Source organism: Phaseolus vulgaris, chromosome 6 (genome assembly GCF_051622355.1).
Source record: "Phaseolus vulgaris cultivar YP4 chromosome 6, ASM5162235v1, whole genome shotgun sequence".
In the NCBI taxonomy this organism is placed as follows: Eukaryota; Viridiplantae; Streptophyta; class Magnoliopsida; order Fabales; family Fabaceae; genus Phaseolus; species Phaseolus vulgaris.
In genome coordinates, this window is record NC_143503.1 from 16,180,163 (window position 1) to 16,197,006 (window position 16,844).

The 16,844-nt window shown below is 33.6% G+C and overlaps 1 protein-coding gene and 1 long non-coding RNA gene across 2 annotated transcripts; both read right to left on the minus strand.

The window, feature by feature from the left end:
- Positions 1 to 1,926: 1,926 nt before the first annotated feature.
- On the minus strand, positions 1,927 to 5,285 carry LOC150027197 (uncharacterized). Its single transcript, XM_090303860.1, has 5 exons — positions 4,600 to 5,285; positions 3,691 to 4,078; positions 3,107 to 3,303; positions 2,281 to 2,911; positions 1,927 to 1,986 (listed from the first exon to the last, which is right to left on the minus strand). The coding sequence occupies exons 1-5, from the start codon at positions 5,283 to 5,285 to the stop codon at positions 1,927 to 1,929; spliced, it is 1,962 nt and encodes a 653-aa protein (XP_090159986.1).
- A 9,949-nt stretch (positions 5,286 to 15,234) lies between these two features.
- On the minus strand, positions 15,235 to 16,559 carry LOC150027198 (uncharacterized). The gene is made up of 3 exons (XR_016521711.1): positions 16,420 to 16,559; positions 15,957 to 16,015; positions 15,235 to 15,369 (listed from the first exon to the last, which is right to left on the minus strand). It is a non-coding gene; the product is annotated as an uncharacterized LOC150027198 (long non-coding RNA).
- Positions 16,560 to 16,844: the final 285 nt, after the last annotated feature.

The following is a 16,844-nucleotide window of genomic DNA, read 5'->3' on the forward strand; positions in this document are numbered from 1 at the left end:
TAAACCTAGAATTTGTTTTCTCAAGCCTTTTACTTCTTCATATAAGGATTTTAAAGGAGGTTTTAATAGAGAAAGATGGAAGAAAATATTTCTTTAACGGTGATACTCCTAAGTTTCCTTTCTATTGGACTAACGAACCTTAGAAGTTCAACTCTTGGTCATACCACTCTATGGATGCTGATGATCATCGTGTAATTGAGGTTTTCGGTCACTTCTCCTACCAGATTCCCACCCGTGCTTTGTTACGATTATACACTTCAAAAATACCATGAAAAGATTTCATTGGTATGTATTTGTTCACACTTTTGCTAGATAGCCAGAGATTCTTAACTTTGCTAAATGTTTTATTGATTTTCAGATTTAATGGTGGCTACCAATCCAAGAGCACGGTCTTATTTTTCGAAACTTCTGAATAAGGCGGGTGATGTAACTCCTTATCCTGAACCGATTGCTGATCATGCGGAAGGAGTTGAAATGGTTGAACCTATCTCCCAGGTGGAAGCCATTGAACTTGTAAATGATGATCATATCGTTGGCCCTTTAAAGAAAAACAAGAAAATAGCTCGAAGTGGCAAGAGATCTCATTCGTCCTCTCAGCGTCATCGTCATGCTGAAGGAGTTTCAACACAATTACTCCTATAATCAATCTTTGCTGCAAGTACTAAATTTTCGAAGTTCATTCAAACTTCTGTGAATGAGTCCTCGTATAACATGTTGAAAGCTTCTGATGTCGCTACCTTAGCTGATTCTATTATTGAACTTTTAAGTCAAACCTTTCTGATTGGAAAAATGATGAAGGAAAAAGTGCAATTAGTATCTCTTATGCTGAATTTGACAAAATGAAGACTGAACTTGCTGAGGCACATGAAAAGATCAAGTCTTTAACTCTTCAAGTGGAAGAAATGAATGTGTTAAATGCTCAACGTGAGTCTAAAAAGGAAAATCTTAAAAGTAAGATTACAGAGCTGAATTCTGAAAGGCTGAAGAGTGATGAAGAAAGAAAGCAACTTCAAATTGATAACAATCAACTGAAGGAAAAGATGTTGGAGTTATCTAATGGTAAAGAGATTGACAACAACACTATCAAACTCATGGAGAAAGAAATAGGTCAACTGAAAACAAGCGTGGCTGAAGTCGAGAGTTTTGTTATTGAGCAACATAAATTAGGTTTTGATAAAGCTCTTCAACAAGCCAAATATTTTTACAAGATTCCTATCGACGAAAGAAATTTTGATATGAAGAAAGATTTTTATAAAGGTGAACTGGTTACCATCAATGAGATTCTGGAGGAGGAGGATGATGATGCAACAAATATCAACATCATGAATTAGACAAGTTACTTAGATCAATTTTTTGTTATCGATCCTGTTTAGTTATCGGGAATTAAACCATTTTGAGTGCCATTATGGCCATACTAATGTATTATCTGCAACTTTAATATAGAACTTTTCTGTTCCTATTGTCTATTTGTTATTGCTGGTTGTTATTATAAGCGGTCTGATCAAATTGAATGATTTGGTTTTTGTTATTTCTCGGGTAATACAAACTTTATGGACATATTTTGTTGATAATCTTTTAATTGAAATTTTCTTAATTAATGTGATTATGAACATGAGTTTCCAACTTATCATAAATGTTATCGGTCATACTTCCCAGTTAATGTAATTAAGTTAAAAGGTTGTTTCATTACGTATAGGAACCTTTCGGTTTAAAAACTTTTTTCAATTTGTGAACTCAAGTTCCTAACTTACCTTTAGATGCTCTCGGTGACACCTTTCGATTAACATAATTAAGTTGAAAAGGTTGTTTCATTACGTATAGGAACCTTTCGGTTTAAAAACTCTTTTCAATTTATGAACTTAAGTTCCTAACTTATCTTTAGATGTTCTCGGTGACACCTTTCGATTAATATGTGATTTGTTATCATTAGTCGTGAATGCATTCGAAATTGAAAAGCATTGGCGATATGTATTGGGAGGGTTTCACCTGTAATGAAATCATCCAAACCCAATAGAGTTTCTAAATGTTTTATTTTGACAGGGTTTCATTTGTATTGAAATCATCCATGACCAAAATATTATGATATCTCTCTTGGCAAGGTTTCACCTGGAATGAAATCATCCAAGACCGAGAGACTTGTAAGCTGAATTCTATTGAGACTAATTTTTTTGCTTCGAAAAAATCTTCATTATGTAATAAGTTCATACACAAAGTTCTTTACATTGTCTTTCAACTAAAATAAAACTTTAAATGACTCGCATTCCATGTTCTCGGTAGTACCTTTTCTTCTAATATTTCCAACCTGTAAGCATTTTTTAAGTTTTCTAAAATTCTAAAAGGACCTTCCCAATTTGATGCTAACTTTCCTTGCTGTGGATCCTTTCGAGCATCAGTCCGCATTCTCCAAACCAAATCGCCTTCATTAAAACTCCTAGGCTTTACTTTTGCATTAAACCTCTTAGATGTTTTTCTCTTTACTGCTTCTTCTTTTATTTTCGCTCTTTCTCTAAGTTCTTCAATGAGATCCAAATACGTTCTTAGACATTCATTATTGATGTTCCAATCTTCTATTTGTCTTTGCAATGTTGACTCATTAATCTCTATAGGTAGCATGACATCAGTATCATATGTAAGATTGAATGGTGTTTCGCCCGTTGAAGTTTGCGGAATACACCTATATGCCCATAAAATCTCTAGTAGTTTCTCCGCCCATAAACCTTTCGCACTTCGTAATCTTCTTTTGAGGTGCCTGAGAATAACTTTATTTGCTGCTTCCACTTGTCCATTTGTTTGCGGATGCTCAACTGAAGTTGTTGTGGACTTAATCCCCAAATCTGCATAGAATTCCATAAGCTTTCTATCAGTGAATTGTCGGCCATTGTCAGTTATGATAGTGTGTGGGATTCCAAATCTACATATTATGTTTTATCATACTAAAGTTTGAACTTGCTGAGCAGTTATTTTAGTCAAAGCCTCTGCTTATATCCATTTAGTGAAGTAATTTAGAGCAACAATCATGAATTTAGTTTGTCCACGTCCAAGTGGAAATGGACCGAGTATGTCCATTCCTCACTTAGCAAATGGCCATGGGGAAATAATTCCCTACAACTCTTGTGCTGGTATATGATTAAGGCTTCCAAATTCTTGACACTTCTTGCATGCCTTGTCATACTGGTTGCAATCTTCTCGGATCGTTGGCCAGTAATATCTTGCCCTGCAAATCTTCGTTCCCATTGTTCGGGCTCCACAGTGTAGTCCACAAATTCCTTCATGAAGTTCTTTGGTCACATATTCGGCTTGTTCCTGTGAAAGACATTTTAGCAAAGGCGTTGAAAACCCTCTTTTGTATAACTATCACCTATTAAAACAAAACTGACTGTTTTTTTTTATCATCTTAGGATCTACTTCAATGCCTTGTTCCTGATTTTTTATCACTTCTACATATGCTTTGATCCAGTCATCTTTCGCGATTGTAATATTGAAACATTCTTCTAAACTAACCATAGGTTGATTAAGAGTTTGTTGTATGACTGAATTATGTTGAACCTGTCGTTGTTGGCTTGCCAACTTAGATAACGAGTCTTCCTTTGTATTCATTTCTCTCGGTATATATTTTATCTCGGCCTTAACAAAGCATTGCATAATTTTTAGCACTTTAGTATAATATTTCATTAACAATGGATCCCTTACCTGATATTCTCCTTGTATATGTCCTACTGTAAGTTGAGAATCGCTTTTGCATATGACATTATCAACTCCCATGTCTTTGGTTAAGAGTAATCCTGCAATTAGACCTTCATATTCGGCTTGATTGTTGGATGTTTTGAACTCAAGTCTTAATGCCATCTCTATTTGGAAATTTTCTGGTCCTTCAAGTACTATCCCAACACCGCTTCCTTTTTTATTCGATAAGCCGTCCACATGCAACGTCCACTCCTCCAGTTGTGTTGTTGTTGGTAATTGAATAATAAATTCAGCAAGTGATTGCGCCTTGATTGCTCCTCTCGATTCGTATCTGATTCTGAATTCTGAAAGTTCCACTGACCATGCAACCATTCTACCTGCAAGCTCTGGTTTTCTTAATATTTTAGATATTGGATAATCAGTTCTCACAATTACCTGATGATTCTGAAAGTATGGTCGAAGTCGTCTTGTTGTGTACACAAGTGTTAAAGCTATTTTTTCAACCAAGGGGTATCTGGTTTCGGCATTTTGGAGGGATCTACTTACAAAATATATTGGTTTTTGTTCTGGATTTTCTTGTATTAAGGTTGCTCATATAACTTCATGTGAAGTTGCTAAGTAGACTATGAGAGGTTGGGTTGGTATGGGTCTAACTAGAATGGGTGGTTTGGCTATCATGCTCTTTAACTGGGTAAATGCTCGCTCACATTGTTCACTCCACTCAAAAGTGTCAACTTTTTTCAACAATTTTGTTATTGGTTTTGTTTTTTCAGCTAGAATTGGTAAAAACCTTGCTAGTGCGTTCAACTTGATGCTTTTGTTGCTCCAGTGTTTTTTAAACCGAAAGGCATAACTTTATAACAATAATTAGTCGTATCGATGGTGAAAACTATCTTAGGAGTATTTGGTCTATACATCTGTATTTGATTATAACCCAAATAAGCATCAAGAAAACTCATCATCTCCTGGCCAGATGCTCCATAAGCCAATTGGTCAATACTTGGTAGTGGATATGAATCTTTTGGACATGCTTTATTCAAATCAGTGTAATCAGTACACATTCTCCATTTCCCATTTGGTTTCTTGACAAGCACCACATTAGATAACCATGTTGTATATTGGGCCTCTTGAATGAAACCAGCTTGCATTAACTTCTCAGACTCTTCAATTGTTGTTTTTCGTCTTTCTTCACCCAGTTTTCTTTGTTTTTGTGATACCGGTTTTGCCCCTTGACAAACATATAACTTGTGGGAAATTACCTCATGGTCTATTCCTGGAATATCAGCTACTTTCCATGCAATAAAATATTTGTTTCTACGCAATACTGCAATTAGCTTATTCAACAAGTTTTCAAGCATACTTCCACCTATGTATGTACATTGTTTTTCATCTTCTCCCAGCACAATAGATATTGTTTCCTCTTTTGGTTCCAACTTCTCATAATTCATTCTCGGATCTAAATCCACCATGGCCACCATATTTCTGCCAGTTTCTCTATCTGTCTTTAAAGTCATCTTCAGCTCCGCTGCATAACACTCTCGGACATCTCTTTGATTAACATAAATAGTTGTTATTTCACCCTTCTCGGTTGGGAATTTCATGGCTAGATGTGGTGTTGAAACTATTGCTCCCAACTTGTTTAAATAAGACATTCCCAACAATGCATTATATGACGTACAAGCATCTACTACCAAATACCTGATTTTAATTTTCCTTGTTGCACTTCCTCTTCCAAACGTTGTCGCCAAGTCAATATAACCATTTGTACTCACCCTTTCACTCGAAAAACAAATAATTTGCTCTCAGAAAGGGACCATATCTTCTTATTTCAAGTGTAGTCTCTTAAAAGTATCCCAAAATAATATATCAACTGAGCTTCCTTGATCAACCAGAGTCTTCATAACTGCATACTTTGCTATTTCTACTGTTATTACCATTGGATCATCATGATCGGGATCAATCTTTTGAAAATCTTCATCCGTAAAAAGCATTGGTGGCAAAGTTCTTCTTTTAAAAACATGATTGATTGTTCTGACATTTCTCCAATATTGTTTTCTTGCTGAAGATGACTCCTTCCCAGAAAATCCTCCCGAAATTGTGTTAATGAAACCTCTCACCGGTCTTCCTAGACATCTTTCTCTACTTCTTCTTACTGATTGTGTATTTTGGTAACCCCTTTCATTTCTTGCTTCTGGTCTACCTCCTCTTCTTTCCACCCTTCTATTATCTTTTCTCTCAAACCTCTCTGACCTTCTTTCTCCTAACTTTCCACCTCTCGGTTCTCTTTCAGAACTTTTCCTCATTCTTACATTTCCACTTCTGACAAAACGCCTCAATTGTTCGGCTTGAATTAACTCTTATATTCTATCCTTCAACCCGATACATTCTTCTGTATGATGACCATGATTTTTATGATACTCACAGTGCTTGCTATGATATGCCCTTTCAGGTGTTCTCGCTTTTCTTGGGGGTGGTATGATTTCTGCTGCCATTGCTTTCTGTAAAATTCTCGTCCTGTTGGTATTCAATGGTGTATATTGCTAGAACTTTCGGCTTCGAAATTCCTCTTTTGCTCTCCTAGCCATAGGTTCACTTTCTCTTTCAATTCCCCTTTTTCCACCTCCATTTGTTCTTGCTGGATTACAGAATTTTCTTAATTCTTCCATCTGCATAAACTTCGATGCTTGTTGCCTTAATTCATCAAGGTTAGTTGTCGACTTCTTACAAAGACTGTCGGGAAACGGCATGTGATGCATTGTGACTTCTGGGCTAAGATTTTGAATGCCCAAAGCCACCTTTCCAAATCGTTCCATGAACATTCTCAACGATTCTCCCCTCTCTTGCCTTATATTTACCAATGCAATTGATGTTAAATGATGAGGCCGACTAGTTGCAATTTGAGATCCAAACTTCTCCACCAATGTCAAAACAATCAATACATAAAGGTGGTAGACATGTAAACCAACTTAGCGCTGCTCCTTTCAATGTTGTTGGAAACACTATTATAGCATCATTCCATGTGTATAAACTAATCTGAGTTGTATAAATTGAAATATGTTCATCAGGATTTGTGCTTCCATCATACTTTTCTATGGTTAAATTTTTCCAATTATCAGGTAATGGAGTATCCATTATAACATCATAGAATGGATGTTTTCTAGAAGATATTCCAATAAAAGTTCCAGAAGTCTCAGGTAATCTTCTCCTTGTTTGGAAACTTTCATTATTATGAAATCTTTCATTTGCTGGTATTCTTGGCTGGACAGTTTCAAAGGATGAATTCAAAATTGTTTCTTCTTGCAACTTTCTTTTCATATGTGCATTTTCTGCTCTCAACATACTTAACTCTTCTTCATTACTTTTTTTTAACATTTCAAATTTTTTTTGTAATTGTATTAACATTGTCATTGACATCATATTTTGGTTATCTTCCTGCTCTCCACCCTGCTCTTCTCTTCTACTCATCTCTGCTTCAACTTCTTTAACTATCTCTCGACCCCACGGTGGACACCAAAATGTTCTTGCAAAAGGGACCGAGAACACTCAAACAAGTTGACAATAGACTTCTCCCACTAATCCTTTAGTTTTTGGGCTTTCGACTTCTCTCCTAGTTGGGCTTTCGACTTCTCTCCAGATTGGGCTTTCAGCTTCTCTCCTCACGGATGGGTGTGTGTACCTGCAAGGCGCTCTGATGCCAAAGTTAGAAACAATTTTACATTTATCAGATAAAATTCACTCTACCTTACCTCTTGGGTTGATCCTCTATTTATAGGATTTTCTTGTTGGGCTTATACCTTGTTTGGGCCTTTCTTTCCGCACCTCTTTATTACTTTATGCACACCCATTAATTTGGACCTTTATCAAGTTGGGCCTTACTACAGTGTTTATTTGATCTCTTTTTTTATATATGTAATTCTCGGTATGACCTCTCGGTCACATTTCTCGGTCCTGGTAGTACATTATCCAAGGTCCATATTTGTAAAAAGTAAGTAACGATACTTGTAATATTACATGCATAAAGATGAGATAGGACAAATACAACCTTCAAGGAAATTAGATGAAACTTTTTTCTTGTGAAAGCAATGTCATAATGAGAATTAATCATATTATACGAATAAGTAATTGAAAAAGTAAAAATCTAAGTGTTGATGATGAGTTCAATGCATAATTAATCTGCTGCATGGTTGTGTTTGGATTGTGGAGGAGATTTGAAGGAGTGAATTTGGTGTGATTTGAGAGGAAAGTGAAGTTGTTTTGGATTGAGGTATGTTAGAGTAGATTTGTGAGAAAAGTTTAATGAATTTTGTAACTCATGTGAAGGTTGTGTGAAAATTTTAATTTTTAAAAAAAATGTAAACTGTAAGTTTAAAAACTTACTCTTACCTTTAAAAATATAAGAATAATAAAAAATAATTAATTAATTTATATTTTTTTTTATAATTAATAATAATAATAATAGTATATAAATAACTACATTTATTTTTATTATTATTATTTATTTTTATTAATAATATTATTAAATATTTTTATACAACTAAAATTAAGTGTAATTTTGAATTTTTAATGATATTACGTAAATTTTAATAATTATAAAAATATATTTAATATAATATATATTTTAACTTGATATATATAATAAATTTTATAAATTATAAAACAATATATTTATATATATATATACAGATATATAATATTTTATTTATTTATATTATTATTATAAATTAATTTTAACTAAATAAAAAAAGATATTTTATAATTAATTAATAATTTTAATTTTATTATTATTACTATTATTTAGTTTTATTTATTCTTTATAATTATTTTAATTATTTATAAGAATTGTTATTTCCTAAATTTTATTATTTATTATAATTTTATTTTATATATTTATTAATATTTTTTTATCATTTTAATAATAATAATAATTTTTTATATTGTAGTAAAGAAGAAATAACCAAATTTAACTTTTAAAAATGTTTAAATGATAAGAATTAATTCTCTGCAAATATATTATTCTAAAGCACATATTTTACTTTATTAAAAAAAATTATTAAATAAACAATAATTTTAAAGATAAAAAATAATTAATTACTATATTAACTAGTTGATTATTATTTTAAAAACTAAAAATTTAATAGTTTCTAAAGTAATTAATTTTTAAAATCGTATTTAATTAATTATCAATAGTTTAATTATTAATTAATTTAAAATTAAAAATCTATTGTTAAACTTTGACATCTAATTAAAAATTAGTTTATAATTTTTTATTAATTATAACAAAATTTAGATATAATAATTTTTTAGTTTTTAAAATAATATCTGTACTAGGATGACCGACCGGTCCATGGACCCGGTCAACCCATGCGATAAGACCCTACTTTAAGGTACGAGGTCGACCACGTGTAATATGTGGCCGACCGACACAAGGTGCTCAAGTCAAAGGTTGACCCAATTAGCAAAGGTTAACCCATGGTTAGGAAACGACCTAATCCAACCCTAATCGCTAAATAACCCCCTAATCCGGCCCAACAGCAAGGGCCCATCAAGGTAATATAAATATCACGCATTCCAAGGAAGAAGGTACGTCATTATCTACAGTATTCTAACCAGCCGAATACGATACCCCACTGACTTGAGCGTTGGAGTGCCATTTGCAGGTACCCCACCAGCCTGAGGAGCCGTTCGGCGAAGAAGACTGAAGGAGGAACGAGACACGACCGACCGAGTAACATCCGAAGACAATAGTTCTCCCACTCCCCAATCTAGTTCGAGAACAATATCTAATTTAATTAATATAGTAATTAATTATATTTTTATTTTAAAATTAATTTTTATTTAATTTTTTTAATAGTGCTTTTATAAATTACATTTAATTTAAATATGATTTTTTAATAATAAATGTAGATAGTTATTCTTTTTAGCTTGTTGTATTCTGCATAACTTTCTTCGTGGGGTCGACAATGATGAGTCTTTGTTTAAAGAAGTAGATCATGAATTGTTACAAGAAGATGTACAACTAACCTCTACCCATGCTCGTGATTCTAGGCTAGGGTGTCATATTAGAGACATTATAGCAAACAAAATGTGGCAAGATTATGTAAACAATTAATTTGCTTAAAGAAATATATTTTCTCTTTTGTTCCAATGTTTGTTATCCTAACTTTATTTAAGTAAATCAGATGGAATGTTGCTTCAGATTCATCAAGTGGTTTGAGAGAGTTCACTAGGTGGACGACAGAGATGGACCTAATTATGCTAAATGCAATGATTGAACAGGTCCGTCGAGGTTGTAGAATTGACAGAAGTTGGTCCAATCAAGGATATACTAACATTGTTATGGCTTTACACGAGGCTGGATTATCGACGATTAAGAAAAATCATGTAAAAAATCGTCAAGGACAAGTGGAGGGAATTACATGACTTGTTCAGTGGATTGAGTGATTTTGCATGGAACCAAACATTTTGAAGCGAGGGACGAAGTTTGGAATGACTTGATCAAGGTACGATGATAAGTATATTTTACAACAAATACATTTGATTACATATTGGGCATAATGTACTAACATGTCACATGTATTGAGGTCAAACCATTTGCGGCAAAATGGCGTGTGAATCTCATTCGCATTATAACCTAATGGATGAGTTGTGGTCTAATGATAGAGCCACAGGAAGTCGGGTCAAGACAACCCATGACATCAATTCACATCCGGACATAAATAATTTCAGTGTCAACCTTGACGACAATAATATGAATTATATACCCGAGCAACCCAACTTTGAAAAGGCAGATGACTACGTCCCACGGTCACCTGCTCCTCATATTCAATCAAGTGACACTCCTTCTATGCCTTCTGCGGGCACATCCTCATCTTGAGGTTAAAAAAGAAAAGGGCCCACCATGGACTAAATTGATGAATATTTTCCTTTGTTAAATACAAAGCTCCAACAATGTGTTTCATCAATGAACGATGAAAATCAGAATGCCTCTGACTTGGTTGACATTGCTCGTGCACAAGCAATCTTAACACAAGATATAGCTGCGGAAATTAGACGAAGAAACGACTTATATGTTGAGCATGTACACCATCATCGTACCAGTACTCTGAGTCTAATATTTGGGCAATGCTGGTGGAGCTTAACATTTAGGATGAACAGGTCATGGATCAATGCTACGAGTTTTCATGTGAGCATATTGGAAAAGTTAAGCAACTATTTGGGATGTCATCATATGAGCGTCGCATGACAAAGTTGTTTGCATTTATGACTAGGCGTTATATCTCTGCGTCGGTGTTACCTTCATGTCTTTCAATTACATGTTGTCCTTTGACTTATTATGTAATTTGTTTATTATTAGACAATTAGGATAAGAACTTTTAATATTCTACCTTACGACTTTTAGTATTGTATTTTCATTGGTCATGTAATATTTTCTTTGTGAAGTTGTACTATTGTGTTTCATAACTCCTACCATTATGTTTATGGTATTATGTTAACTTTTGCTTACTTATATATTGTAGTAATTGTATCATACATGGCATCATCATCCTAGAAACGTAACAGAACTCATAAGGGTAAAGCCCCAACAGAAGATGTTGCAATTCCTCCTCAGCCAATAACGAGGATTGAACAAGTTCTTGATTATTCAAGATACTTTAGTACAAGACGTCAAATGCTGGTGTTTGAAAAAAGGTTTCACGCAAGACCAGTATTATTACCAAAAGCTATGCATATTCCTCGGTAATCATATTGCATTCAAAACAATATGATTATTTAAATAAGTAGCATAAAACCTTAATATTAAATAACAATTTGTCAATGTTCAACGTCAAAAATAACAATTCATTAATGTTCAACATGAAAATTATAAATAAAAATAACAATAACATAATGATAATACAATCAATGACTTTGATGATGTCGAATGTCATTCAGAGTATCCTCAATTCGGTTCATCCTTTGATCAATCATGCCAATGCGAATATTCATGTTATGTATCCTAGACAAAATTTGGGTTAACAGTTCGATTTGATTGGAGATTACCGGCTCAGGTTGACCATCTTGTTCTGACAATTGATCCTCTTCATCATTTTCTTCGTCTGACTAGTGAGGCCTACCAAGTTGCCATACGCCATTGATCTGGAATATATTTAATTTTATCATACTATTTTTTTCAAAGTAATGATCACATCCTAACATCATTGCTTGTTCATTCGACAAGTCGAAGCCTCTGTTTTGAAGCGGATGACTAAGATTTGTAGTCAACAAAGCAAAATGTTCATCATTTCCGTCCATGGTGGGCCCTTTTCCTTTTCATCCTCGAGATGAGGATGTGCCCGTAGACCCCGCAGAAGGCATAGAATGAATGTTTGAGTGAGGGAATGTCATTTGATTGAATATGAGGAACAGGTGACCGTGGTACGTAGTCATTTGCCTCTTCAAAGTTGGGTTGCTCGGGTAAATAATCTATATTATTATCATCAAGGTTGACAATGAAATTACTTATGTCTGGAGATAAATTGATGTTATAGGCTGTTCTGACCCAACTTTCGGTGGTTCTGTCATTAGACCACAACTCTTCCATTAGATTATCATGGCGAAAGGGATTGACACTCCATTTCGTCGGAGATGGTTTGACCTACATTAATGTCACATATTAGTACATTATGGCCGAATGTGCAGTGAAATCTATTACATTTAACATATGCTTATGATCGTACATTGATCAAGTCATTCCAAACTTCGTCATCTGCTTCAAAACAGAGGCTTCAACTTGTCAAATGAATAAGCAATGATGTTACGACGGAATCATTAATTTGGGAAAAAGAGTATGACAAAATTAAATATATTTCAGGTCAATGGCGTATGACAACTTGGTAGGCCTCACCAGTCAAACAAAGAAAATGATGAAGAGAATCAATTGCCAGAACAAGATGTTGAAGGTGGTCAACTTGAGCCGACAATCCCCAATCAAACTGAACTGTTAACCCAAATTTTGTCTGGGATACATAACATGAATATCCGCATTGACATGGTTTATCAAATGATGGACCGAATTGAGGATACTCTAAATGACATTCGACATCATCAAGGTCATTGATTGTGTTACCATTATGTTATTGTCATTGTTATTTTTATTTATAATTTTCATGTTGAACATTAATGAATTGTTATTTTTGACGTTGAACATTGACAAATTGTTATTTAATATTAATGTTTTATGCTACTTATTTAAATAATCATATTGTTTTGAATGCAATATGATTACTGAGAAATATGCATAGCTTTGGGTGATAATATTGGTCTTGCGTGAAACATTTTTTCAAACACCGGCATTTGACGTTTTGTACTAAAGTATCTTGAATAATCAAGAACTTGTTCAATCCTCGTTGTTGGCTGAGGAGAAATTGCAACATCTTCTGTTGGAACTTTACCTTTATGGGTTCTGTTACGTTTCTAGAATGATGATGTCATGTATAATACAATTACTACAATATATAAGTAAACAAAAGTTAACACAATACCATAAACATAATGGTAGATGTTATGAAACACAATAATACAACTTCACAAAGAAAATATTACATGACCAATGAAAATACAATACTAAAAGTCCTAAGGTAAAATATTAAAAGTTCTTATCCTAATTGTCCAATAATAAACAAACACAGACAAATTACATAATAAGTCAAATGAAATAAAAGGACAACATGTAATTGAAAGACATGAAGGTAACGCCGACGCAGAGATATAATGTCTAGTCATAATTGCAAACAACTTTGTCATGCGACGCTCATATGACATCCCAAATAGTTGTTGAACTTTTCCAAGATGCTCACATAAAAACTCGTAGCATTGATCCATGACCTGTTCATCCTAAATGTTAAGTTCCACCAGCATTGCCCAAATATCAGACTCAGAGTACTGGTACGATGATGGTGTACATGCTCAGCATATAAGTCATTTCTTTGTCTAATTTCCGCAGCTATATCTTGTGTTGAGATTGTTTGTGCACGAGCAATGTCAACCAAGTCAGAGGCATTCTAATTTTCATCCTTCATTGATGAAACACATTGTTGAAGGTTTGTATTTAACAAAACAAAATGTTCATCAATTTCGTCCATGGTGGGCCCTTTTCTTTTTTTATCCTCGAGATGAGGATGTGCCCGCAAAAGGCATAGAAGGAGTGTCACTTGATTGAATATGAGGATCAAGTGACCGTGGGACGTAGTCATGTGCCTCTTCAAAGTTGGGTTGCTCGAGTATATAATTCATATTATTGTCGTCAAGGTTGACACTGAAATTATTTATGTCCGGATGTGAATTGATGTCATGGGTTGTCCTGACCCGACTTCCTGTGGCTCTATCATTAGATCACAACTCATCCATTAGGTTATAATTGCGAATGGGATTGACACGCCATTTCGCCGCAAATGGTTTGGCCTCAATACATGTGACATGTTAGTACATTATGCCCAATGTGCAGTCAAATGTATTTGTTGTAAAATATACTTATCATCGTACCTTGATCAAGTCATTCCAAACTTCGTCATCCGCTTCAAAACATTTGGTGGTTTGGTTCCATGCGTAATCAATCAATCCATCGAACAAGTCATGTACTTCCCTCCACTTGTCCTTGAGGCTTTTTTGACGATTTTTTACATGATTTTTCTTAATCGCCGATAATGCAGTCTCGTGTAGAGCCATAACAATGTTAGTATATCCTTGACTAGTACAACTTCTGTCAATTCTGCAACCTCGACAGACCTCTTCAATCATTGCATTTAACATAACTAGGTTCATCTTTGTCGTCCACCTAGTGAACTCTCTCAAACCACCTGATGAATCTAGAGCAACATTCTTCCCGCGATCCATTAATTTACTTAAATAAAGTTAGGATGACAAACATTGGAAGAAAACAGAAAATAAATTATTTCATCAAATTAATTGTTTACATAATCTTTCATTTTGTTTGCTACAGTGTCTTTAATATGACACCCTACCCTATAATCATACTCACGAGCATAAGTAGAGGTTGGTTGTACATCTTCTTGTAACAATTCATGATCTACTTCTTCAATCAGAGACTCATCATTGTCGACTCCGCAAAAAAAGTTATGCAGAATACAACAACCTAAAACAAATTTTGCCATAGTATCGACATCATAATGTGGCTCAGTCCCACTCCCTATAATTGGAAATCGTTTTTTCAACACCTCAAATGTTCTCTCATTTACATTTCTAAGTGATGAATTTCAATAATTAAACAGCTCTTTAGCATTTTGTGGCCCTCTTCGCAAATATTCTTTCAAAAGGTATCTAATCTCGCGATAAGGTGTTATTATATTTGGTTTTAACACAAAATCTACATCACCAAGATAGTATTTTCTTACAAAGATAGTGGAAAGTTGCGTTATTATATACTATTATAACCTATTTATTGTTGTGCACACCCAATCTCCTAAAAGTAACCTTCTGGAATAACCAAATGATTGTCTCGTACCAAAGCGTCTTTAAATATCCTTGAATCTGAGGCAGTTCCTTCCCAACCGGCCAGGACATATGTGAACTTCATGTCAAAGTCACAAGCTGCAAATATGTTTTGAGTTGGCCAATCTTTTCTCCCTACAAAACGAGGTGCATCAGCACGTGCAACCTTAACACGTACATGACTCTTATCTATGGCCCCTAAACAATCATAATGTAAACCAAATTTCATAATTTTAATTAAACACAAAATAAATAAAACATTATTTCTAATTATAAGATTAATAATTTATGTAAAACCTAAGAAAAAAAAGTAAACATTAAAAATTTATATTTTCATTCTGTAAAAATATTTTCTATAAATAAATAAATCTATTTTTTTATAAACAATTAAATGTTCAAAAAATAAAAATATCTACACATATTTTATTAAAATTCAAATTTCTTCTCTAACTTTTTCTGCCTTTTTTAATTACTACAATTTTTTTTATAATCTTTTGAATAATAATATTTTTAAAATACATATTCATATCTATAATTTCAATTCATCTCACACAAAACAAATATTGATATTTCATAAAAAAATTTCCTTCCAATATACAATTACATAAACAACTTATCACAATAATTTATTTACTAATATAATTAATAAATTTCTCCTAAATATTGACATCTAAAATTACAAACTAATTAACATGAATAACTACTTTCAAATAATTTAAACAAATTCAATTCCAAACACAATTTAAACATAAATAAAACATACATTTTTTAAAAAAATCACATACCTCAAGAGAGCACAACAAAATCACAAGACAATGCAACTGTCAACAAGATCAAAGTGTGCCTGAAAAATTATTCAAAAAATAATAATCAAAAAATCAAAAATCTGGAAAATCATGAACATAATCGATTATCACTTTTCTTAAAAAAAGTCACATAATCGATTATCCAAACATTTAATAGGCATAATCGACTATTCTTGCAGTTCAAAGTCTAACATAATCGATTATGGTAACAAATAATCGATTATGGTCAAAATAACAAAGCTCTCATAATCGACTATGATTGCCAAAAATTCTTAGATAACCGATTATGTCACGACCATAATCGATTATCAATTGTTTTTAACTACATAATCGATTATGTAGTGCGTTATTTTGCAATGATAATCGATTATGCTAGAAACTAAAATGAAAAAAAAAAACCTAACCCCAGGACAAACATTAACTACCAAACTCACTCTCCTACCTCCATGCTTACTGAAGACCATCTCCAAGCACCCTATAACAATGCAACTCTCTGTGTGAAGGCTAGACAGATGTGGTGTTTGCTTAGCTTCGAAGGCCCTTATATAATCGTGTATCACAATTATGATGCACCTACTCTCTCACCAACACACTCTTGCATTCATATTCATTCAAATTGGTCAAAGAAATTTCTACATCGAAGTCATGAATCTCATGCATACTAACTGGCCATTGTGGTGTTGTGGTGCAGTGCTTGCAGTAGCTGGTTCCATGAAAAGTAAAAGGTTACTGTTGTGTAATGTGAATAAGGGCACCATGGTCTTTCAACCAATCTCATGTGGTTTTCCATGCTTTTCACTCTCCTTTCTCTTTATATTTCAGATGACCCTCAAACCACTCTCATTTCCATTCACTCTCACACTCACC

What these genes read in the sequence shown, in the direction of transcription:
- LOC150027197 (XM_090303860.1), bottom strand. Translation starts at nt 5,285, where the DNA reads ATGAAATTCCCAACCGAGAAGGGTGAAATAACAACTATTTATGTTAAT. An exon ending in ATATACAAGGAGAATATCAG is followed by an intron (nt 3,304 to 3,690) that starts GTAAGGGATCCA and finishes TGTCTTTCACAG; the next exon opens with GAACAAGCCGAATATGTGAC. An exon ending in CATATACCAGCACAAGAGTT is followed by an intron (nt 2,912 to 3,106) that starts GTAGGGAATTAT and finishes CATAATATGTAG; the next exon opens with ATTTGGAATCCCACACACTA.